The following is a 22,597-nucleotide window of genomic DNA, read 5'->3' as shown; positions in this document are numbered from 1 at the left end:
ATCTCAATCCAATTGAAAATCTTTGGTGGAAGTTGAAGAAAATGGTCCATGACAAGGCTCCAACCTGCAAAGCTGATCTGGCAACAGCAATCAGAGAAAGTTGGAGCCAGATTGATGAAGAGTACTGTTTGTCACTCATTAAGTCCATGCCTCAGAGACTGCAAGCTGTTATAAAAGCCAGAGGTGGTGCAACAAAATACTAGTGATGTGTTGGAGCGTTCTTTTGTTTTTCATGATTCCGTAATTTTTTCCTCAGAATTGAGTGATTCCATATTTTTTTCCCTCTGCTTGGTCTAAAAAAGTAACCGTTACTGACTGCCACAATTTTTTCTCCTGATTTCTTATAGTGTTTCTTAAAGCCAGAAAGTTGCCATTTGAAATGACTTTAGTTTTGTGTCATGTCTGTGATCTGCTTTTTTTCTACAAAATTAAACAACTGAATGAACATCCTCCGAGGCCGGTGATTCCATAATTTTGCCAGGGGTTGTACAAAGGATAGTTGTCATACTTTGTGATGTCACTGCAGCAAAGTGTACGAACACTCTGTGTCTGCAATATTTTAAGGTGCTGAAAAAAAACAGGAAAGTCAACAAGAAATAGTTAACAGATGTATTAACGCCACATTTTTCCAACTTGACAATGATGTCTCACATTCACACTTGCACACACACGTGTCTGGGTGTTGCCACATAAGGCGCTCATCTGCACAGTGGGAGCAACTTGGGGATTAAAGACCTTGCTCAAGGGCACCTCATTAGTGATGGTAATTATAGAGACACAAGTGCTGTTCTTTCACCTTCCCCACCCACACTTTCCTGTCTGGTCACAAGGCTGTTCCTCTGACCTTTAGACCAACAACTGTGACATCACATCTGTCCTGCTGTGACTGCTGCACAGACAACCAGAGGACGCCACAATAACAGAATCCGTCTGGGAGATGTTGGTTTATGACAGTGACTGGTTTTATTGATCCACAAGCCTGCAGGGACTACTCTCTTAACCCAAATTACAGTTAGACACAGTGCAACCAATTCACCCTATTGAGGTTTCAAATCCCACAAAATCTTGCAAAACGTCAAAGAGGTCGCCGTGCTGCGAGATGTCACTTCACGTTGTGAAATCCATTGAGTCAGTCTGTTAAGGCTACAATTTATCCACTGGGCATGTACAACACGATTAACATCGCAACATAAAACTCTTTGTATATTGTGCCTAAAACTCTCGCAAATATGTTATCTGGGTTTTTAGACGCTGTTATTGTGTTTGTTTCATGTAAACATGCGAAAAGCTCAGCTTGTTTTTCCGCTTTTTCAATGGGAATCGCTGTGAGCCGCGATTACTTCCTGTTCATGTCGTTCTGTTAGAATGCAGTGACTCTATGGCATGCAAGGGATTATGGGATATCTCAGTAGGGTGAATAGGAGTAGTGGGTAGTCACAGTCAGCACCCGGGGACCAACTGTATAAGGCGCCGCCTTGGTCAGGGGCAGAGAAAGGAGTAGACCCTCGATGGATTTCTGGTAGCGGTGGATCTCTCTCAGCGTCACGGTGCTGGGCCTGTAACGGTGAGGCTTCTTCACACCGCCGGTAGCCGGAGCGCTCTTCCGGCTACCGCTGCTAGTAGCCAGCAGCTTACGCTGAGCTTTTCCTCCGGTGGATTTATGGGCGGTCTGCTTAGTTCTGGTCATATTAAAAGCTTACGCTGTGAAACCGCCGGCCACTTCGTTACATCATCATTAAATTCACTATCCGGTACATCATACGGATCCACTGAACCAACTGATAACACATCAATCACCATAAACAGCCTTATTTTGAGGGTTTAAAGCCTCGTAATAAGCTTCCATTCTCTCTATTTTCTTTCACTTGCCAGCCACGTAGTAATCCACGATGGAGACCAGAGCAAATCGGTCACGTGACTGAAAACACTCTATAGTAAATTCTGCTGCCACAGACTAGTTACAGCCTGCTCCATTTTTGTAATACGTCACATGCTAAGCTAACCTCACCTGGAATCAATGCACGACAATCAAAAAGCCCAATTTAAATATAATAGTGTAACAGACTTGCTGTTGTCTTTGCTTTCTTTACTATGATGCTGTACGAGGTCATTTGGGCACAGTTGTGTTGCTGTATGATGGGAGGTGCAGTGTGACGTGCCGCCTCCTGCATGTGAGTGGTGTGCTGGAAAGCGCAATAAAGGAGCCGGTTGTTGCTGAGCTCCAACAGTCTGCTGTCGTCCTGTGCACTTAATATTTAGCACGCCTACTGAGAACCCTCACTCATTCGGTTACAATAGCACACTTTTGATTTCACGGTATAACCAAGCGAGCGGCTTGTTTCTTCACATGCCGAGGTGTCAAACACAATTTGCCCTTCCGTTTTCATTGTGCGTTCCCCCCAGGCAGGCTAGTGCCATAAATAAGCGTTTTTCTTCATCACACTACCTCATTAAATGAGATTCCCTGAAACACTGCGAAAGATTTCTCAAAGCTTAAATAATGGCATTCCTGTTGTGCAAACCGACACCATTAAATCCCTCAGGCTGTGCGCGTAAGCACCATATGTGTGCGCGGCGTGAGAATGCAGATGTCCTCCGCCTGGCAGAAACAAAAAAACCCTAATTGTGCACATGCAAAGTCCTTACGCCCCTCTATTCCCACTGTGGATGAATAATGCACATATTAATCCCCCAATATATGGAAGCTTTACTGATTAATTCAGCACATCCTTGCTCCAGATCTCATAAATGAAGTAACTTTGTTGTCAGTGTGCATCAATAACCTTCTCTCAGGTCCAACCCACGCTGCAGCAGCCAATCAGATTTTATTGATTAGCTGGTTTGTCTTGTGGCTGAGCCCTCCTAACTGCTGCCGGTCAGTGGAAACAGGGGCGCATTCCAACGCCTTTGCCCAGTGTTACTTGCAGTGGTGGGCACTATTCCGCTAATCCACTAACTGCTAATTAGCGAAGCTAACTTTTTTGTTAGCAGATTAGCTTTTCAGCTAACTTCAAAAACCATCAACGGAACAATTAGCTTCCGCTAAACTTAGTTTCGCTAACTTGTAGGCCGCTAACGTTTTTTTTTTTTTTTTTTGCTGGCATAGTAAGTAAAGCCGAACGGCGGAAAACATTTGTAAACCCTTTTTGTAAAACATACGTTAGTTACTCTCTGTTGTGTTTTCCAACAGCCAGGCTCTTGTAAGGAGCTGAGTTCAACCCCACCCCAGCAGAAGGAACCTGGCTGCCTGGCTACTACAAAGAAAGAAAGAAAAAAAAAGTCATTTACATTCACAACATACAGTGCCGCTGATGTGGGCAAAAGGCATAAACAGAAAAGCAGGTTTGACTTATGGTCTGATTTAAAAACCAAACTAATTCCTGACGGTTTATTGATATTAACGTTAACTGTCATTTTTAAAAAGTGAAAATATCACAAATATCTTTTAGTTTTAAAGTAATGCACTAATTCTGAATGTGACGAGCAAACTGCTTCTCAATCATGTCATTTCATGACTGTACATCAGTGACCATGGGTCATCCACAGAGGAACAGACCGATCATATGTGTATTGTCTGCTTGATAAGAGGGATTTAATACAATGTAATGTTTTATATGTTGCATTATTTTTATTTATTTTTTCTAATATGTACATGTGCTTCCTGATATGAGGCAGTTTTCAGCACCTTTTACAGGATAGCGATGGTAGCTCACTTGGTAAAGTTTCAGACTGGCAATCAGAGCTTTTGGAAGGCACAGGTTGGAATCCTGTGGTTGGCATGTATTGTTTTTGTTTTTTCAGCTGCTGGGGAAAAGCTGCTGTGTTTCCGTGTGTACAGAACCGTTGCAGCATGTATTTTTTTTAAATGTTATTTATTTTTTCTTCACACCATCTGCACTATATGGTTACACATTGTGTAGCTGGTGGCACTGTATTCCCGCGTGTAAACTGTCGCACCAGCATCGCGCATGCCTGACCGTCGGTGCAATGCTTCATGGTGCGCGCATACCAGCTGCTCCAACGGGTTTCGCCTCGCAGCTGTACATACTTGTACTATGTGTGAAGGGGTCTTTAGAATAGTTTTGTCGTGAAAAAACATTTTTGTAAAGGTCTCGTAAATTTTTGCTTTTTGGGATGGGGGAGGGGGCGACAATGGGCTGGGATGAGTGTGCTGCATCATATTCAGTTAATGTTCATAAAACTGGCGAGTTGCACATCCTTTTTATCTTCACATTTCACTTCAAAGATTTTAGTTTTCATTCTGAACATTCATTTTTTTATACCCGCTTACTCCAAATCAAGGGTCATGGGGGGCTGAAGCCTACCCCAGCAGACCTAAGGCGTGAGGCAGGATAGACCCTGGAGAGGACACCAGTCTATCGTAGGCTCTCACATAGACAAACAAACAGCTCCTAACAGCTTCCATGTCTTTGGAAGAGGGAGGAAGTCGGAGCACCCAGAGAGAACCCACGCAGACATAGGGAGAAAATGCAAACTCCACACAGAAAGAACCGGGTGAGAAACGATCCCACGACCTTCTCGCTGGGAGGCAACAGTGCTAACCACTAATCCACTGTGCTGCCTTATTTTTAGCACTGGCTCAGAAAGAAGCAAACAAATGTTCTGAGCATGTTAAACATTTCTGTTCCTCATTGCAGTCTGAATCGTTCAGTGCTACGAGGTCTTATTGCTAACTGTGTCATTTGCAGATCACACATCAAGCCTGAAATGAAATCATGTCAGGCGGAACTTATTTCAATGTGAACAATATTAGTACCATCCCCAAAATGTTTCCACTGGATTATTTTGTTAGAAACTTTCATTTCATCCCAAACCAATTTACATTAAAAAATATCAAACTTTTTCCACGACATAAAACTACTTTTGCTTTTAGCAGTGAAATCCAAACTAGAAAGAGCATTTGTTTTGTGCACGTGGATGTCTCACTATTATCCTTTAATGGACAAACATGCACACTCTGCGTTTTGCAGACCGACTCCACAGAATTTAAATAAACTACACAGTGCTAAGCGGTTTTATTAAACAATTATCCAAATACATATCTCTGCAAGCACTCAGACAAAAGAGTAGGAGTCAGGTAACACTTGAATGCCAGAGGAACCACCACAAAGAACTCAAAACCAGTGTTGAACAAGAACATTACCCCAACCTCTGAAATTTAATGGATGAGGAAGCCGGTCATTTAGCAGCAGTAAACAGTTTGTAGTCAAACCCAGTGTTTGCTGGGATAGGCTTTAGTCCCAATTACCCGTGTAGTGATAAGTGACAGATAACTGTTGCAGTGACACACCCCCATCAGCTGGTGCCAGGGACGCTCTGAGAATGTCCGTCTCCTTCACCAGGAGCAGGAACTGGAGTTACACCAACCGACTGAGATGCTAACACCTGGACTTTATTTTCCATGTCTATGTTTGTGGAAGGACACTGTGGTGATTGGTCAAGCAAAACTGTAGATGAGCCAGTAGGTAAGAGGGCGAAGCTGTGAGGTAAGGGCTTCAGAACTCCCTCAGGGTATCTTCTCCCTTGGGCCTTAGTCTTTTCCAGGAACACATGGACACTCTTAGAAAAGACATCACGAGGGTCTGTAGGAGGTAGAGCAGGACAGCCACAGCTTTTCCTCAGCTCCACAGCCTAGACAGACAGACAGACAGACAGACAGACAGACACTGTAACTAGCAGCCGACAGGAAGAAAGCATAATAAAAGTGGCTTAAAATGTAGGTGACACAATATGTAATGCTTTTTTGGGTATTTAAGACTAAAATTAAACAACAGTTTGAAATTTATCCTTTCCTGATGTGCAGTTACTGAGGAGATAAATATGTGGATTTTGAACTGAGCGCCACTAAAAACCAGGAACTTCCGGGCGAGTCCTGACACTGAAGAAGAAGGAGGTATATCTGATATCAGCGCCACAACCATTATCTTAATACTCCCATTCCATTAATTTATGGATTTTTACAGGTTACTGACAGCCCCGTTTCCACCGAGTGGTTCGGGTCAGAGCTGCACAGTTAATTAATTCTCACTGGCAGAATCCTTCTGATTGGCAGGTGGAACACTTACATTGACGAGCGTGCACACACAGTGTCTGCGCCTTCTCCACATGACATGGAGGCAAAACTATTTTAGTTTTTCACATTATTTTATCTTACTTTATTGTTTTGTGGATCACGGGATAATTTCGCCATGTGCAGACTGAGACATTATGAGCGGATGAGCAACTGCAAGTCTTTCAACTTGCAGCACAAAGCAGCCCGCGGTGGAACAAGGCTCCGTTAATAGCAAAGAATCGATACATCAGCCGCAATTAACTGATTACAGCCAGCACTGTAACCTGGCACCAAACTGTCGTGTGACAAAGAGACTTTTCTTCGGCCATAATTTTCAGACATTGTTTTGTAAAGGTCAATACGTTTTCATACTTCAGACTGAAGATAATCTCACTGAAACAGACAGGTAAGACTATATTATTTACTCCTTTGTGTGAATGGTTTTAATATTTGATAATAACGTGTTACGCTACTAATGTACAGTACGCTGACTGTATTAAAGAAGGAAACAATATTTATATTAAAAATAGCTGATATTTTCAGTCCCTTGTGTCATTTTTCAGATTTGAAATGTATGTACCTGTTTCTAAGAAAAATAAATAAATTTAAAAAATCCATACTTCATCTTTTTTTTTTCTGATGTCACAGATAGTAAAACAAACTATTTTTTTAAAATCAGTTAATTATGACCAAAGAGCTGTCAAAAAAAGTTTATCATCTCCATCCGCATGCCGAAATCATCTGCATTATTTATTTATTTATTTTTTATAATCGCCATTCTGTGTTCTGACTCTGCCAATATTGTCACTGTCAGACCAAAGGTTTTCCTCCAAGGTTACGTCTCGCTCATTGTCATGTAAATAAGGCTCAAACCCATAAGGCTGTGTCCTCACAACTTCTTGAGAATCACCTTCAGACTGGTCTTTAAAAAAAAGCTTCACACTACAAAAAAAAATCGTCCAAAAACAGCTCGACCTCCACCGTGTTACAATTGATTTGGGCTTGAATCAGCAGGTCCCGTTCTGGTGGTGACATAGTAACAATATGGGCGCGGCTGAGAGGTGAAATAGAGTGCGGGCTTCAGACAGCTGTTTATCCTTCACGTGTGCACTTATCACAGACCTTTATTGTTAAGGATTTTTTAAAATATCAACATTTCATCATTTTTAGTGATTATTTGTGCACATTTTTTTGGTGTCACCTACACTTTAATTCAAAACATGATACTTCTGAACTGGATGTGATGCATCAACATACATGTTATGCACCTTTTCAGAAAGTCAGTGCAGGTTACCACCTATAAAAGAGAAGTTAACATTTCTAGCCAAAAAGCACAGCTACTAAGGTGAAGCAAGAATTTTTTTTTCTGTCCCTGTCTTAAATAACCTGTTGCCAACAACACCCCTTCTCCTGAAGGAAGCTGAGCCAAAGCAACAGAAAATGTTGCTGCCAGGTTTGCAGGTAGGGAACATCAAGATGGGGCTGGCCATAGGAGGGACTTTGTGGAGATCAAGCAGATGGATATGGAAGAGGAAGTGTTGCAGGAACAAGGTACTCAACTGCTTCACCTCAGGGAACTCTGGTGGATTAATGAGCTTCAGTGCTGGTAAATAATGTGCTCGCCAGAAAACCTCTCTCTTATGTCACTGAGACCTCAATATAAATAGCAATACATCAGGGATCAGAACTATTAGCTCAGCCCATGATCTTTGCTGCTTGATAGTTTGGCCACCTGGATAGTACGACCACTGGACTTCATAAGTAAGTGAATGCTTAGCTGCATCACCTCTGTCTTGCATATTTGACAAATCTTGTACTTTGTTTTATTTGTCAAATTATTGGGAGTGTGGCCAGAGCAGATGGTCAACCCTCTGAGTCTGGTCTGCTTGAGGTTCCTTCCTACAATTTAAAAAAATGCCTGAGGGACTATTCTTTACCACTTTTGGCAAAGCACTTGCTCAGGGGGGTGGGCAAGGTGAGACCTTACCTGTATGAAACGCCTTGAGGCTTTGTGATTTGTTGCTATATAAATAAATAAATTGAAGATGGGGTCCAATGTAAGACATTCAATCTCAAAACATTTTGCTATGCCTTATGGACTAAACGACACTTTATTCGAAATTGTGTGCAATAAGCAATCAGCAATGGCATGTATATGAATTCCTTCTGAAAGAGGCAGTGCTCACAAAATATTCTGAATGACTCCTATTCAAATGCATCCAAAGCTATTTGGTGCAGTTTGTTTTTTAATTAAAGAGTGCAGGCATGCTGGGTAAAAGTGTCTACAAGTTCATAGTCTTAACACATTCCTTAAATTAATATAAAAACCCATTAAATGTGGGTTTCACTATTCAATGCTTGAGTGGCGTGGTGGCTTTACTGGTTAGCATTGTTGCCTCACAGCAAGAAACTCCTGGGATTGCTTCCCACCTGGTCCTTTCTGTGTGGCGTTTGGATGTTCTCCCCATGTTCACAAGGGTTTCCTCCAGGTGGACATGCGGTATGTGAAGCAGTGACTCTAAATTGATCATACGTGTGTGTGTGTGTGTGAGAGAGAGAGAATGTGTTTGTCTGTCTTTATGTGGCCCTGCCATAGACTGGCAGCCTGTCCAAGGTTTACTCTGCCTTTCGCCCAATGATGAGCTGTCGCTGGGATCAACTCCTGCTCCCCCATGACCCTTAACTGGAATAAGCGGGTATGTGTGTCTGAACGCTAAAACCTTCAAAATTAGTGCATTACTTTAAAACTAAAACATATAGCTGATATTTTTGCTTTGTAAAATGACAGACGTGATGTTAATTTCAATAACTTGTCTGGAATTAGTTTGTTTAAAATTATAACCATAAGTCAAAACTGTCTGCCTGTGCAAGACTCCAGTGAAATGACTGGCAGGTCTGTATGGTGTGAAGAGAAATTATCTTTTTCCCCCCCTCCCTCTTTCTTTCTCCTTGGTAGTCAGCTCTCCTCTGCCTGCAGAGGATAAAGCTCTACCATTCATGGCTGTCTGTCTGCCACAAAACATGTAACAGACAGGCACTAAAATCTTTGGTTTCAGACTTTACAAATGTTTTAACTGTTAAGCTTTATTCATTATGCTCGCAAAAATATGTTAGCGGTCTAAAAGTTATCAAACTAAATTTATCGAAAGCTAATTGGTCCACTGATGGATAGAAGGAGAGAGCATATCTCACCCATATTGGCCTCTCTTCATTGGCTTCCTGTTAATTCTAGAATAGAATTTAAAATTATTCTTCTTACTTATAAGGTTTTGAATAATCAGGTCCCATCTTATCTTAGGGACCTCATAGTACCATATCACCCCAATAGAGCGCTTCGCTCTCAGACTGCAGGCTTACTTGTAGTTCCTAGGGCTTGTAAGAGTAGAATGGGAGGCAGAGCCTTCAGCTTTCAGGCTCCTCTCCTGTGGAACCAGCTCCCAATTCAGATCAGGGAGACAGACACCCTCTCTACTTTTAAGATTAGGCTTAAAACTTTCCTTTTTGCTAAAGCTTATAGTTAGGGCTGGATCAGGTGACCCTGAACCATCCCTTAGTTATGCTGCTATAGACTTAGACTGCTGGGGGGTTCCCATAATGCACTGAGTGTTTCTTTCTCTTTTTGCTCTGTATGCACCACTCTGCATTTAATCATTAGTGATTGATCTCTGCTCCCCTCCACAGCATGTCTTTTTCCTGGTTCTCTCCCTCAGCCCCATCCAGTCCCAGCAGAAGACTGCCCCTCCCTGAGCCTGGTTCTGCTGGAGGTTTCTTCCTGTTAAAAGGGAGTTTTTCCTTCCCACTGTTGCCAAGTGCTTGCTCACAGGGGGTCGTTTTGACCGTTGGGGTTTTTCTGTAATTATTGTATGGCCTTGCCTTACAATATAAAGCGCCTTGGGGCAACTGTTTGTTGTGATTTGGCGCTATATAAATAAAATTGATTTGATGGCTTTCAAATTTATCTGGAAAGCTAATCCGCTAATGAAAATGTTAGCTTCAATAATTAGCAGTTACCGGCTTTGCAGAATTGTGCCCACCACTGGTGTAGGGTTGGTGAAACCAGCGACTTCAGTACTTTTGTTAGTGGGGAAAAGGTTAACTGATCTTGACTTTGCAGACAATGCTGTGATCTTTGCAGCATTTGAGAAGCTGAGTGAGGAATCGGAGTGTCTGGGTTTGCGATTGTGCTGGATCAAGACTCAAGATTCAGGCTTTTAATGACTTCTTGGACTGAGCCATTAGAAAAGTCCTCAGCATTTGAGTATGAGAGACACCTGACAAGAGCTTATGGAGTCATGAGGTTGCCAGACAGAGATGTTTGATTATGCTGATATCTTTTCAGGAGAACAAGGTCCATGTCATTAGGGTCCTGGTGCTACCCATCTCACTGTGTAGTTGTGAGACCTAAGGTGATGACTGGATGTCTTTGATACTAGGTGTCCTTGTGGATTCTTGAGTTCCACTGGAATGACTTGGTGTTAAAGGACTGGTTACTTAGAGGGATGTAGGAGTATCACTTGCATTGTGAGGGAGTGTCAGCTTTAGCATTTTGTCCATGTGGCATGTTTTCTGTGCATGATCCAGCACACAGGTGCCTGAGTGTTCAGGAACCCAGTAGCTGGTGAACACCAAGTGAATGACTGTGGCAGAGAGATGGTTATTTTAGAGATGTGGGGATGGACCAGTTGTCTACCTGCAAGAATCAATTAAATTCCATTTATTTTATTTGTACAGTGCAAACTGCAACAATGCTGCTCAAGGTACTTCACATCCAGGAACCAAGACAGTTCCATAGTGTAATGGATGCAGCAAAGCGCATCACCAGTGGTTCCAGACTTGTCTTGCATTAATGCATGACATTTACCACATTGACATTTACCACACAGAATCAATAGTTTATAATGAAGAGTCTTTGTGGAATCAATGGATACTCTAATTGCAACATTGAGAATAATGAATATTTTATTCATCATATTCAAAATCTTTCCTGACATTTTTACATTCAAAGTTCACATTATGACTAGTTTTGACATTATGACTAGTTTTCCAAAAAGTGATTGAATGATTACAGTGGCAAAAAAATGAATGAGTTAAAGACTCTAGTTCAACAATGAAAAAATTGCATTTTTCTTCAATAATGGAACATTTGAAGAGATATAGATTTGTTGCATATATACTGTGTAAGACTTTGACATGTACTTTTTATAATTTTATTAGTGATACAGAATCTATATGTAACTAGTGTAGTGCCCGTAGGAAGTTCGGATTATAAAGAAAAACTGGGAGCTTAAGTATAGTATTTCATATTGTTCTAAAAAATCAGTTTTATTGTCAATTGTATGAAAATAAAAGGATTCCTATTAAACAGGTTATTGGAAGAGAGTCTGAGAAAATTAAACAGAACATTTAGAATATTTGAAACAGCAAATCAGTATCCACCTCCTGAACAGTTTATTTATAAACTTGAACTCACAGCAAATATAAGATTTTATTCAGCTTATGTACTTAATGAAACGTTGTACAAATTGTGGGAATGTTAGTGTCAATCAAAATAAATGTTTTGAAAAGTAATCCCAACAATTTTCATAATAAAGGATGTACATCATCGTGCCATGCGCCAGCCATATCTGAAAGCTGACGCCGATCTGACAAACAGAGAGACATATGAGCCACATACGCGCCCTCATACAGATGCTTTGTGCTTTATAGATAGATCTATCTGCTACTTCATGTCACATCAGTTGCAGACATGATTGTCATATGTATTTTATTAATGTTTAGATTTTTAGAAATGTTTCGAACAGATAAGATTAATTTTAATTGATTGTATTGTTGGACTCTGTGGATTTCCACAAAAACCCTTAACCCCAAGTTTTACAAACCAATTCATCATTTCAACATTATAATGTATGAGGCGTTTATAATTATTTCCATTGGTAAAATATGTGCGCTCTCTGAATGGACAATTTTCAAGTTGCGCCGGCATCTGTTTAGGCAGCCTCTCGCTTGTGTGTTTGGCGTCAATAGAAGCAACAGCTCAGCTGTCAGATTTCCAGGGAGTGAAATGGCCACTGGAGACAAATTTCATGCCGTATCGGTAAGTAATTTTGTTATCACTGTTGTTAACCCACAAGGAATGAGAAGGAGTGCTGCAGTGGTGTGAATGTCGATGTAAAGCCCCGGTCACACAGCACTAACAAAGGACACCAAAGCCAAAACAAAACAAGAAATTTGGACTTATGTTGACTTTCGGAGACATCGTTTAACCGTCATCCAGCTTTGTTCCTGTAGCTGGCGCTTTGTCAGAATTTTCAAACTGTTGAAAAATGTGAACGAATCCCGAAGACAACTTCAATTCGTCCATATTCCGTTTTTCTTTCTGTCTTGGCGGTTCGTCACCGTTTGCGTAGTTCCCGTACCATCAACGTTCTGTTTGAATGTCGTCCAACTTCGTCCATCCTCCCAAGTCCGATATCTTGCACGAACGTTGATGATATCTGAATGGATCAATAACTAAAGATCTGACGACCTGAACGTGACTCGTGTGGGATGAAAAGCAACGTTGTCATTACAGAAACAATAGCGGCAAACGGCGTCTCCCTAACCGGAAAGAGTTGTGATGTCATCATGCATGTCAGCATGCGCGTAGGCGCTACTCTAGCGGCAACTTGAAAATCATCCATTATTAATCACGTTTAAATTCATGCCATCTGGTTTTGGGATTTCCTCAACAAAAACACCAAGAATGGTCTTCTCAGCTGCCACAGTTGCAGCACTTTAATAAGAACAGGGCATCCATCACACTGCTGTTCCTGTTTATTAAGAAAATATTTTGTTGCATTTTGTTGGGGCTGAACACAGCTACAGATTTAACCCTCTGAATCCGAGAACACACACCAGTGGGTTTCAAAGTCATGTTTTCTTTTGAAACTATCCTAAATTACTCCATTTATCACTGCCAGAAACTGTCAAAACAGAAATGTCCTCCAGTTCTCAAAATTTGAAACTGTCCTTGAACTGCCATTTCAATAGATGCACAGGATTTTACAGGTGGACTGAAAAATGAGCCAACAACCAAAAAAGTGTCAGGAATTGTTCGTGATTCAGTGGATTAAAGCAGAAAAGTGAAATTCAAAGAGATGTTAAATGCTGCTCTTCAGCAGGCGCTGTGATGGAGCACAGATGAGGCAAAACAAGCTGTGACTGCAGTCTGAAACAAACACCACGTGTGGATGTGGACTGAGGCTTATTAAACCAATACCAAGCTTCTACAACCACTGGCAATAATTATGGAATCACCGGCCTCGGAGGATGTTCATTCAGTTGTTTAATTTTGTAGAAAAAAAGCAGATCACAGACATAACACAAAACTAAAGTCATTTCAAATGGCAACTTTCTGGCTTTAAGAAACACTATAAGAAATCAAGAAAAAAAATTGTGGCAGTCAGTAACGGTTACTTTTTTAGACCAAGAAGAGGGAAAAATTATGGACTCACTCAATTCTGAGGAATAAATTATGGAATCACCCTGGAAATTTTCATCCCCAAAACTAACACCTGCATCAAATCAGATCTGCTCGTTAGTCTGCATCTACAAAGGAGTGATCACATCTTGGAGAGCTGTTGCACCAAGTGGACTGACATGAATAATGGCTCCAACACGAGAGATGTCAACTGAAACAAAGGAGAGGATTATCAAACTCTTAAAAGAGGGTAAATATCACGCAATGTTGCAAAAGATGTTGGTTGTTCACAGTCAGCTGTGTCTAAACTCTGGACCAAATACAAACAACATGGGAAGGTTGTTAAAGGCAAACATACTGGTAGACCAAGGAAGACATCAAAGCGTCAAGACAGAAAACTTAAAGCAATATGTCTCAAAAATCGAAAATGCACAACAAAACAAATGAGGAACGAATGGGAGGAAACTGGAGTCAACGTCTGTGACCGAACTGTAAGAAACCGCCTAAAGGAAATGGGATTTACATACAGAAAAGCTAAACGAAAGCCATCATTAACACCTAAACAGAAAAAAAACAAGGTTACAATGGGCTAAGGAAAAGCAACCATGGACTATGGTTGACTGGATGAAAGTCATATTCAGTGATGAATCTCGAATCTGCATTGGGCAAGGTGATGATGCTGGAACTTTTGTTTGGTGCTGTTCCACTGAGATTTATAAAGATGACTGCCTGAAGAGAACATGTAAATTTCCAGTCGATGATATGGGGCTGCATGTCATGTAAAGGTACTGGGGAGATGGCTGTCATTACATCATCAATAAATGCACAAGTTTACATTGATATTTTGGACACTTTTCTTATCCCATCAATTGAAAGGATGTTTGGGGATGATAAATCATTTTTCAAGATGATAATGCATCTTGCCATAGAGCAAAAACTGTGAAAACATTCCTTGCAAAAGACACACAGGGTCAATGTCATGGCCTGCAAATAGTCCGGATCTTAATCCAATTGAAAATCTTTGGTGGAAGTTGAAGAAAATGGTCCATGACAAGGCTCCAACCTGCAAAGCTGATCTGGCAACAGCAATCAGAGAAAGTTGGAGCCAGATTGATGAAGAGTACTGTTTGTCACTCATTAAGTCCATGCCTCAGAGACTGCAAGCTGTTATAAAAGCCAGAGGTGGTGCAACAAAATACTAGTGATGTGTTGGAGCGTTCTTTTGTTTTTCATGATTCCATATTTTTTTCCTCAGAATTGAGTGATTCCATATTTTTTTTCCCTCTGCTTGGTCTAAAAAAGTAACCGTTACTGTCACAATTTTTTTTCCTGATTTCTTATAGTGTTTCTTAAAGCCAGAAAGTTGCCATTTGAAATTACTTTAGTTTTGTGTCATGTCTGTGATCTGCTCTTTTTCTACAAAATTAAACAACTGAATGAACATCCTCCGATGCCGGTGATTCCATAATTATTGCCAGGGGTTGTAGACTATATTAAAATCAGGACATATGTAATTTGGTCGTACAAACAGAAGGCACCTGACTGGCATGAATGAATTTATAGTCGAGCACTTTGCATGACAGCACACTGGCATCGGTGTGTGAGTGAATGTGCATGAATGTGTGATTGTGAGGTATTATTGCAAAGTTCTTTGAGCTTCAGCTTCAGATGGAAAAGATCTATATAAATGCAGTCCATTTACCATGTTGAAAATAGGGCTATCGATTATTTTTGTAATCGAGTATTCTATTGATTATTCTGGTGATTAATGAAGTAATCGGATAAAAAGTACTTTTGCGTTTTTAAACAACATCAATAGTCCAGGGCTCCCTAAGCAATGGCACAGTGTCCCTATGCCAAAGTCTTGACATTTTGCTGAAATGGCGATGGGATGTGGCTTTCTGGTTTTTTTTTTCCCCAACTTGTAAAATGTAACCATTTTGAGTTGTTTTTTTTTTTTAAAGCTTCGCAGTTACTGTTTTTTTTTTTTTTTTTAAAATTACCATGTTTGTGAAGCATTGTGTGTTGCCCAGAAAAAGCGAAACAGTGCGAGTCTGAATAGCAGCCGGCTTTGACTGTGGGTACCCAGCCATCGGGTCAACAGTCACTAACCACGGCGAGCAGACGGTGTGTTTTTTAATAATAAACAAACACACTGCTTCACTTTAAATGCACACTAAGTCTATTTCAGATGATCAGTGTGGACCCTCTTTCTCTTAAAAGGCTTTATTTTACTCTGTGTCGCATTGGAGAGCGGTAGCTTTAAGGGCTAAATTATTAGCTGTTACACGGCCTGAACGCATACTCTAGTCTTCTTCTGTTGTTTTTCTGGGGACATTACAGCGCCACACACAGGCCTGGCATATGTACTACAATGTTGAAATGAAGCTTCGAGGCACATAATTTGCCTTGATCATTTTTTGTAATCAAATTATTCGAGTTATTCGAGTAATCGTTTCAGCCCTAGTTGAAAATGCTATGAAAATATAATTAGCATTAGTTTGGGATAACAAAAATACAGAAGTATGGATAAAGACTTCTAAAGCATACTTAACAGAAATCTAAAATGATACAATTCAAGCCTAGATTACCTCAGGAGATTCCTCATGCAGTTACAGAACTGTCAGATTACACTGGTCTACAGTCAAAATGCTTCTGAAATAAAGATACTCAAACTTTACTAATTTTGGCCCACAGAGAATGAAAATGTTTGAAATTGCTGACTGGCTGCAGTTTTAAGAAATACTACTACTCTGCTACTAAGGATTAATATATAACCCTTTTGCTGATTTTTAAAGTGTTACAAAAAGAGAACAGGTGAAATATTATACAAACAGTCAGAGAAACATAAAAAAGACTGTTTATGATTTTTCATGAAAACTCTGTTAACACAATATAATTATGTAGACGCAAAATGAAGAACCTTATATATCTTGGAAACAGTAGCCAATTAACCACTGTTATTGTCATATTTGAATTCACCATGCCAAAATCCATAATAAATAGCACATTTTATTTCTGAAGCAGACAACTTTTAAATATTTGTATACCAGTGTTATTATTATTATTATTTAACATAAACTCAACAATATTTAATTCTAAAAATCACAGTCCAGACCACTACATAACCTAAGATATGATAGAGAACTTGAAATACAGTGGGGAAAATAAGTATTTGACCCCCCTGTCAGTTTTGCAGGTTTTCCCACCTACAAAGAATGGAGAGGTCTGTAATTTTTATCGTAGGTACACTTCAACTGTGAGAGACAGAATCTAAAACAAATCCAGAAAATCACATTGTATGATTTTTAAATAATTAATTTGCATTTTATTGCATAAAATAAGTATGTGATTCCCTAGAAAAACAAAGCTTAACAATTGGTACAGAAACATTTGTCTGCCATTACAGAGGTCAGACATTTCCTTTAGTTCTTGACCAACTTTTCACACACTGCAGCAGGGATTTTGGTCCACTCCTCCATATAGATCTTCTCCAAATCTTTCAGGTTTGGAGTTTCAGCTCCCTCCAAAGATTTTCTATTGAGTTCAGGTCTGGAGACTGGCCAGGCCACTCCAGGACATTGAAATACTTCTTACGGAGCCCCTCCTTAGTTGCCCTGACTGTGTGTTTGGGGTCACTGTCATGCTGGAACCCTATCTTCAATGCTCTTACTGAGGGAAGGAGGTTGTTTGCCAAAATCTCGCAATACATGACCCCATCCATCCTCCCTTCATTACAGTGCAGTCGTCCTTTCCCCTTTGCAGAAGAGCACCCCAAGAGTATGATGTTTCCACTCCCATGCTTCATGGTTGGGATAGTTTTCTTGGGGCTGTTCTCATCCTCTAAACATGGTAAGTGGAGTTGATTCCAAAAAGCTCCATTTTGGTCTCATCTGACCACATGACCTTCTCCCATGCCTCCTCTGGATCATCCAGATGGTCACTGGTGAACTTCAAATAGACCTGGACATGTGCTGGCTTGAGCAGGGGGACCTTGCTGCCCTGGAGGATTTTAAACCATGACAGCATCATGTGTTTCTAATGTAATCTTTGTGACTGTGGTCCCAGCTCTCTTCAGGTCATTGACCAGGTCCTTCTGTGTAGTTCTGAGCCTTCTCAGAATCATCCTTACCGCACAAAGTGAGATCTTAAGAGGGCTTCTTAAAGAAAAATTAACAGGTCTGTGAGAGCCAGAATTCTTGCTGGTTGGTAGGGGATCAAATACTTATTTTATGCAATAAAATGCAAATTAATTATTTAAAAATCATACAATGTGATTTACTTGATTTATTTATTTTTTTTTAGATTCTGTCTCTTACCGTTGAAGTGTACCTACGATAAAAATTACAGACCTCTCCATTCTTTGGTGGGAAAACCTGCAAAACTGACAGGGGGTCAAATATTTATTTTCCCCACTGTATATACAGATGAGGTTCAAGTCAAATCTGGGAACATGTGCTCCCTACAAGGTTAATCTGCTACAGCCAGGCTGGCCTTTTTCAGCTACTTGGGTCCTCAACACTCCGACACCTATGTGCTGAATCGTGCACAGAGAAATGTACCACATGGCCAAAATGTCAAAGCTGACACTTCCTCACAATGTAAGTGATAATGTAAGTACGACAACCATGTCGTAAGCCAGGAAGCACCAGGACCCTAAACACTTGGATCTTCATTTACCTCTTTCACATATGCACCGCCAAACACCTCTGTCCACTGACCTCATGCCTCCATAGGGTCTCCCCAGACGTTTCTCAATCTCAAAGGCTGAGGACTCAAAGACATAATGTCACTGCCGAGATAAGATAATGTCAACAAGTGCAACGCTTTCACCACAGAGTTAAGGGGCATTTACACAAGCATGCCTTTGCTTCATGACACATCACGACCTGTGTTGTGATGTGTCGTGCTGGAGAGTAAACTCGTCTTTAACGAGTGCAGACAGGACGCAAGAGGAGCGCCAGCGTGTGCTATTGCGCACAGAGAATTTTGAAATGTTCAAAAAATCTTTCACGCACAAATGTCATGCTATGTGGCGTGATCTCATCTCCAACACGATGTGCAGCTCATCAACTGGAGTAAACAAGCAGTGAACAGAGCAAGTGGTGATGCCAGCGGATCGCATCAGAACGCAGCTAGTCTGAAGATTATAACAAGAAGTTAAATCTGTTATAAACACAAAAATAAATACTTTAACAGCTGCACACAAGAAGCAAAGAACATGCAACTGTTTTATCAAGCCATGTCGATGAAAACTAGACAAATATTTACCTTTTTAGATGGCTCAAAATGCTTTCTGCAGCTTGTTAGGCACGCGCACGAACGGCTCCAGCTGCAGCCTCCTCTGTGATTCAGGAAGTGATTAGAGCCGTTTTCAACGACCAATTTGCAGAAAAAAAAAGATTAATACACCACAAAATAATTATATATGCAGTGTCCAGCGCAGAACGCGTGGCAGCCGGTAGAACAAAGAACGGCATCCAGCTGTGAACACAGCGGGTGGGATCGTCACGACACAGGTCGTGCTATTGCGTGAAGCAAAGGCATGCTCGTGTAAATGGGCCTTTACACTTCTGACAGCCGAGTCCAGTGCCCTCATATATATATATATATATATATATATATATATATATATATATAGTTCAAACAGGCACATGCTATATCACATGTATAACATATCACATGTATGATAACAAAACATCAATTTGTTGCTTCTTTTGCTCCTCACTGGAATAACACCTAAGAAGGAAAGAAAAAATCCTTTTTTTTAGACGGAGACCGAGGTACTTGTGTGCAGTCACAGCAGAGACACAAGTATGACAAAAAAAAAGTTCCTCAAGGTGATGAAGGCCCATCCACCAGTAGTTCTTAAACACACACAGCAATCATTCACTTGTGTTGTTTCTTAATTTAGACATCAAAATCACTTAGTCCAAGTCCATAAATTCCACACTCTGCATAAAAATGTTTGTACGCATTGTTTAAGCACAAATCTGTGCATATGAATAGTTGATAAATGAAGCCCCAAGAAGTCATTAACAGGCTGGATCTTAGTCTTGATGCAGGACAATCGAAAACCAGACACTCTGATTCCTCACTCAGCTTCTCAAGTGTTGCGGTCGGGGCATTCGTTCATTCATGAAAAAATGTATATAAATAGAGAAGTCCATACAGTAGCTCAAGGTCCAACAATCGAGCTATCAAGTTCAACACCAGTTACTTCCTCAGAAAATATAAAAATATTAACAGTTCCTAGTAGTATTCCTCAGCCTCAGTGCCAGTGAAATCCCTGGGTGGCAGAATTCCTGTGGTTTTAGCAAGCCCATTTGGACTGTGACCTGGATGCCAAGGTAAAGTTTATCCATTTTCAATCAGAACTGAGGTCTTGACCTGATACACTTTTCCTGTAAGTTTGGTGACCCTAGGCATCTGCATTGCAGAGCAATCACTCTAACAAGCCAATTGCTGACACTGTCCATCAAAGCTGCTGGTGTGAACCCTCTACCCCATTATAGGCTGATGGGTAAAAAGCCAACATTTTTATGTTAGGGATTCTATTTCTACGATTACTCCAGATGAATATAATCTCTTTGAAATAAACAGTGTGACAGCAAAATGCATTAGAGGCAGAGCTGAAACAATCATATTAATCAGATCAACTGTTAAGACAGTCCATAGGTTAATCAATAATAATAACGATGATAAATGCCAGTTGGTGTTTTCATTTCAAAAACAGTTTTAATCATCACAGGATGACTATATCCCAAGGTAGTCTAGGGTTTTTTTCTCTTCTTACCTGCCTTGGAAGAGTAACTACTTAAAAGAAACGTTCAAATTTACTAAGTTTTACGTAGGTCACTGTCACAGAGGAAAAAATGCAGCACAGATGATGTGTTTGCACAGATCTAAAAGAAAGATGTTAAAGCAGTGATGATGTTTTCATGTGTAATGTAGATTAAATCACTTTTCTTTCTTCTTTGCAACAAGTACCTGAATATATCATTACAGAGAAACAGAAACTATGAGTGGGAAAAATTTTGGAAGAAAGAATGATCCAGAGAGAGAACACAATAAGACAGCACAGGCACAAAACAAAAGGTTGAGTTACATTAGATACACAGAGCTGACAAAGTACAAATACTAGCCAGTATTGTTACAGTTTGTTATTAACCTCTCACATACAGACTATGAACTCAGAAATGCACTTGTCTCCTTTTTCTGATGTTGGTAGTGAGCTTGTGTTTTTTAAGGCCCCTGACACTTGCACGACTTTGATCCGCACACTTGCAGGCACTCTGCTGTGCACGAGAGTAAACTAGTCTCAAACTCATTGTAAACTGTGTGCGGCTCCGTGCAAGTGCGCAAAGATAATTTTGAAATGTTCAAAATCTTCATCACGCATTAATTACATGAACTTCATGTGAGCATTACGCAAACAAGTAAAGAACACTGCATGTGAGCATGAGTGATTGCGTCAGCGCACCGCATCAGAGCGCAGCTCATCTAAATGATTATAATGAGATGTTAAATCTATCATAAACATACTTTTACAGCTGCTCACAAGAAGGGATGAACATGCTACTGTTTTACCAAGCTATTACAATATAAACATGACAAATAATTACCTTTTTAGACGGCTCCAAATATGTTCTCCACCTCATTAAGAGAAAAGCAGCAGCTGGAGCGCTCCTCTGTCAATCAATCAATCAAACTTTATTTCAGACACTACTGGTCCATATAAAAATTAAAAATTATAAAAATATTAAAGAGAACAGACAATATATAGAAATAGAGAGTACATACTCATTAAACAATATAGTCCATACAGACACATTCTCCAGTGTCTCCACTAACAAGAGGTGTATCTGATGCTGCTCTTTTGTTGCTTTAATAAAACAACAAATATTTCAATTTGGAGTCCTGGAGCAGCAACGAAAACACAACACAGCATTTAGAGTAGGAACATTATTTTGCACAAACAACTGGCTGGCACTCGTCCAACAAGGGACCTTCAACAGGATACGTAGTGCATCATTATGTGCCACTTGTAACTTCTGCATCTTGACCTTACTATAACTGCACCACAAGTGGGCAGTATACAGTGATGTACAGTAGGCTTTAAACAAAGCAACTTTAATAGAATCTGAAAACGTGGAATTTACGTGCCACCATGTTAGCTTGTGCATACACTTTACAATACTGTCTCTGTATATCATCGTCATCACATAGGTCATAGGTTTTAATAATATGACCAAGATATTAGACCTTGTCCACAGCAGTTAATACATTGTCTGACAGTATGAAGAGGGGAAATGTCTTTGTTCTATCCTCCTTTGTCCTAACAACCATTACCTCAGTCTTTTTTGGGTTAAACTTAATGTCAAATTGTTGACCATATTCTGTGCAAACTCTGAGCAATTGCTGCAGGCCAGCAGAGTAGGGAGACATGATGACTACATCATCAGCATAAAGTAGATGGTTAAGGAGCCGGTCTCCCACCATACAGCCAGTTTTACAGTCTTTAAGTCTTTTTGAAAGCTCATCCATGTACAGGTTGAAAAGTAGAGGGGACAAAATCCCACCCTGTCTAACCCCGTTTGTCACTAGGGAAGGATCTGATGTTGTATTTCCCAATCTTACTTGCATGGTTTAATTTATATACCAGAAATGCAGTACTCGAATCAAACAAGGAGGAACCCCTCGATCTTGCAATTTCATAAATAATTTGAAATGATTAATGTGATCAAAAGCCTTAGAAGCATCCAAAAAATACAAAAACATAGTGGAGTTCTGTCTACTGTATTTTCTTACTGCCTCTTTCAAAGCATAGATACACATATCAGTGCCATGTTTATTTTTAAAACCAAATTGTTCATTACAGTGATCTCTGTGATTGCGGAAGCGATTAGAACCGTTTTCAACAGCTAACTAGCAGAGAAAATGATTATTCCGCTACGAAATAATTATTTTATATACGCAGCGTCCAGCGCACATTGCATGGCAGCCAGTGGAACAAAGCGCGGCGTCCAGCCCGTGAGCACAGCGGGTGTGCGTGCAAGTGCGCG

General features: G+C 40.4%; 1 protein-coding gene across 1 annotated transcript in view; it reads right to left on the bottom strand.

Annotated features, from left to right (window-relative positions):
• Positions 1–5,160: 5,160 nt before the first annotated feature.
• oma1 (OMA1 zinc metallopeptidase) overlaps positions 5,161–22,597 on the bottom strand; it is a 55,950-nt gene continuing 38,513 nt past the window's right edge. Inside the window, exon 7 of the mRNA XM_034179210.1 lies at positions 5,161–5,652. Within this exon, the coding sequence (XP_034035101.1) occupies positions 5,317–5,652 (336 nt within the window). The 3' untranslated portion in view covers positions 5,161–5,316. The remainder of the gene's footprint in view (positions 5,653–22,597) is intronic.

Source organism: Thalassophryne amazonica, chromosome 10 (genome assembly GCF_902500255.1).
Source record: "Thalassophryne amazonica chromosome 10, fThaAma1.1, whole genome shotgun sequence".
Taxonomy (NCBI): Eukaryota; Metazoa; Chordata; class Actinopteri; order Batrachoidiformes; family Batrachoididae; genus Thalassophryne; species Thalassophryne amazonica.
The sequence above is the reverse complement of the archived record's forward strand: the minus strand, read 5'-3'. Positions and strand labels throughout refer to the sequence as shown.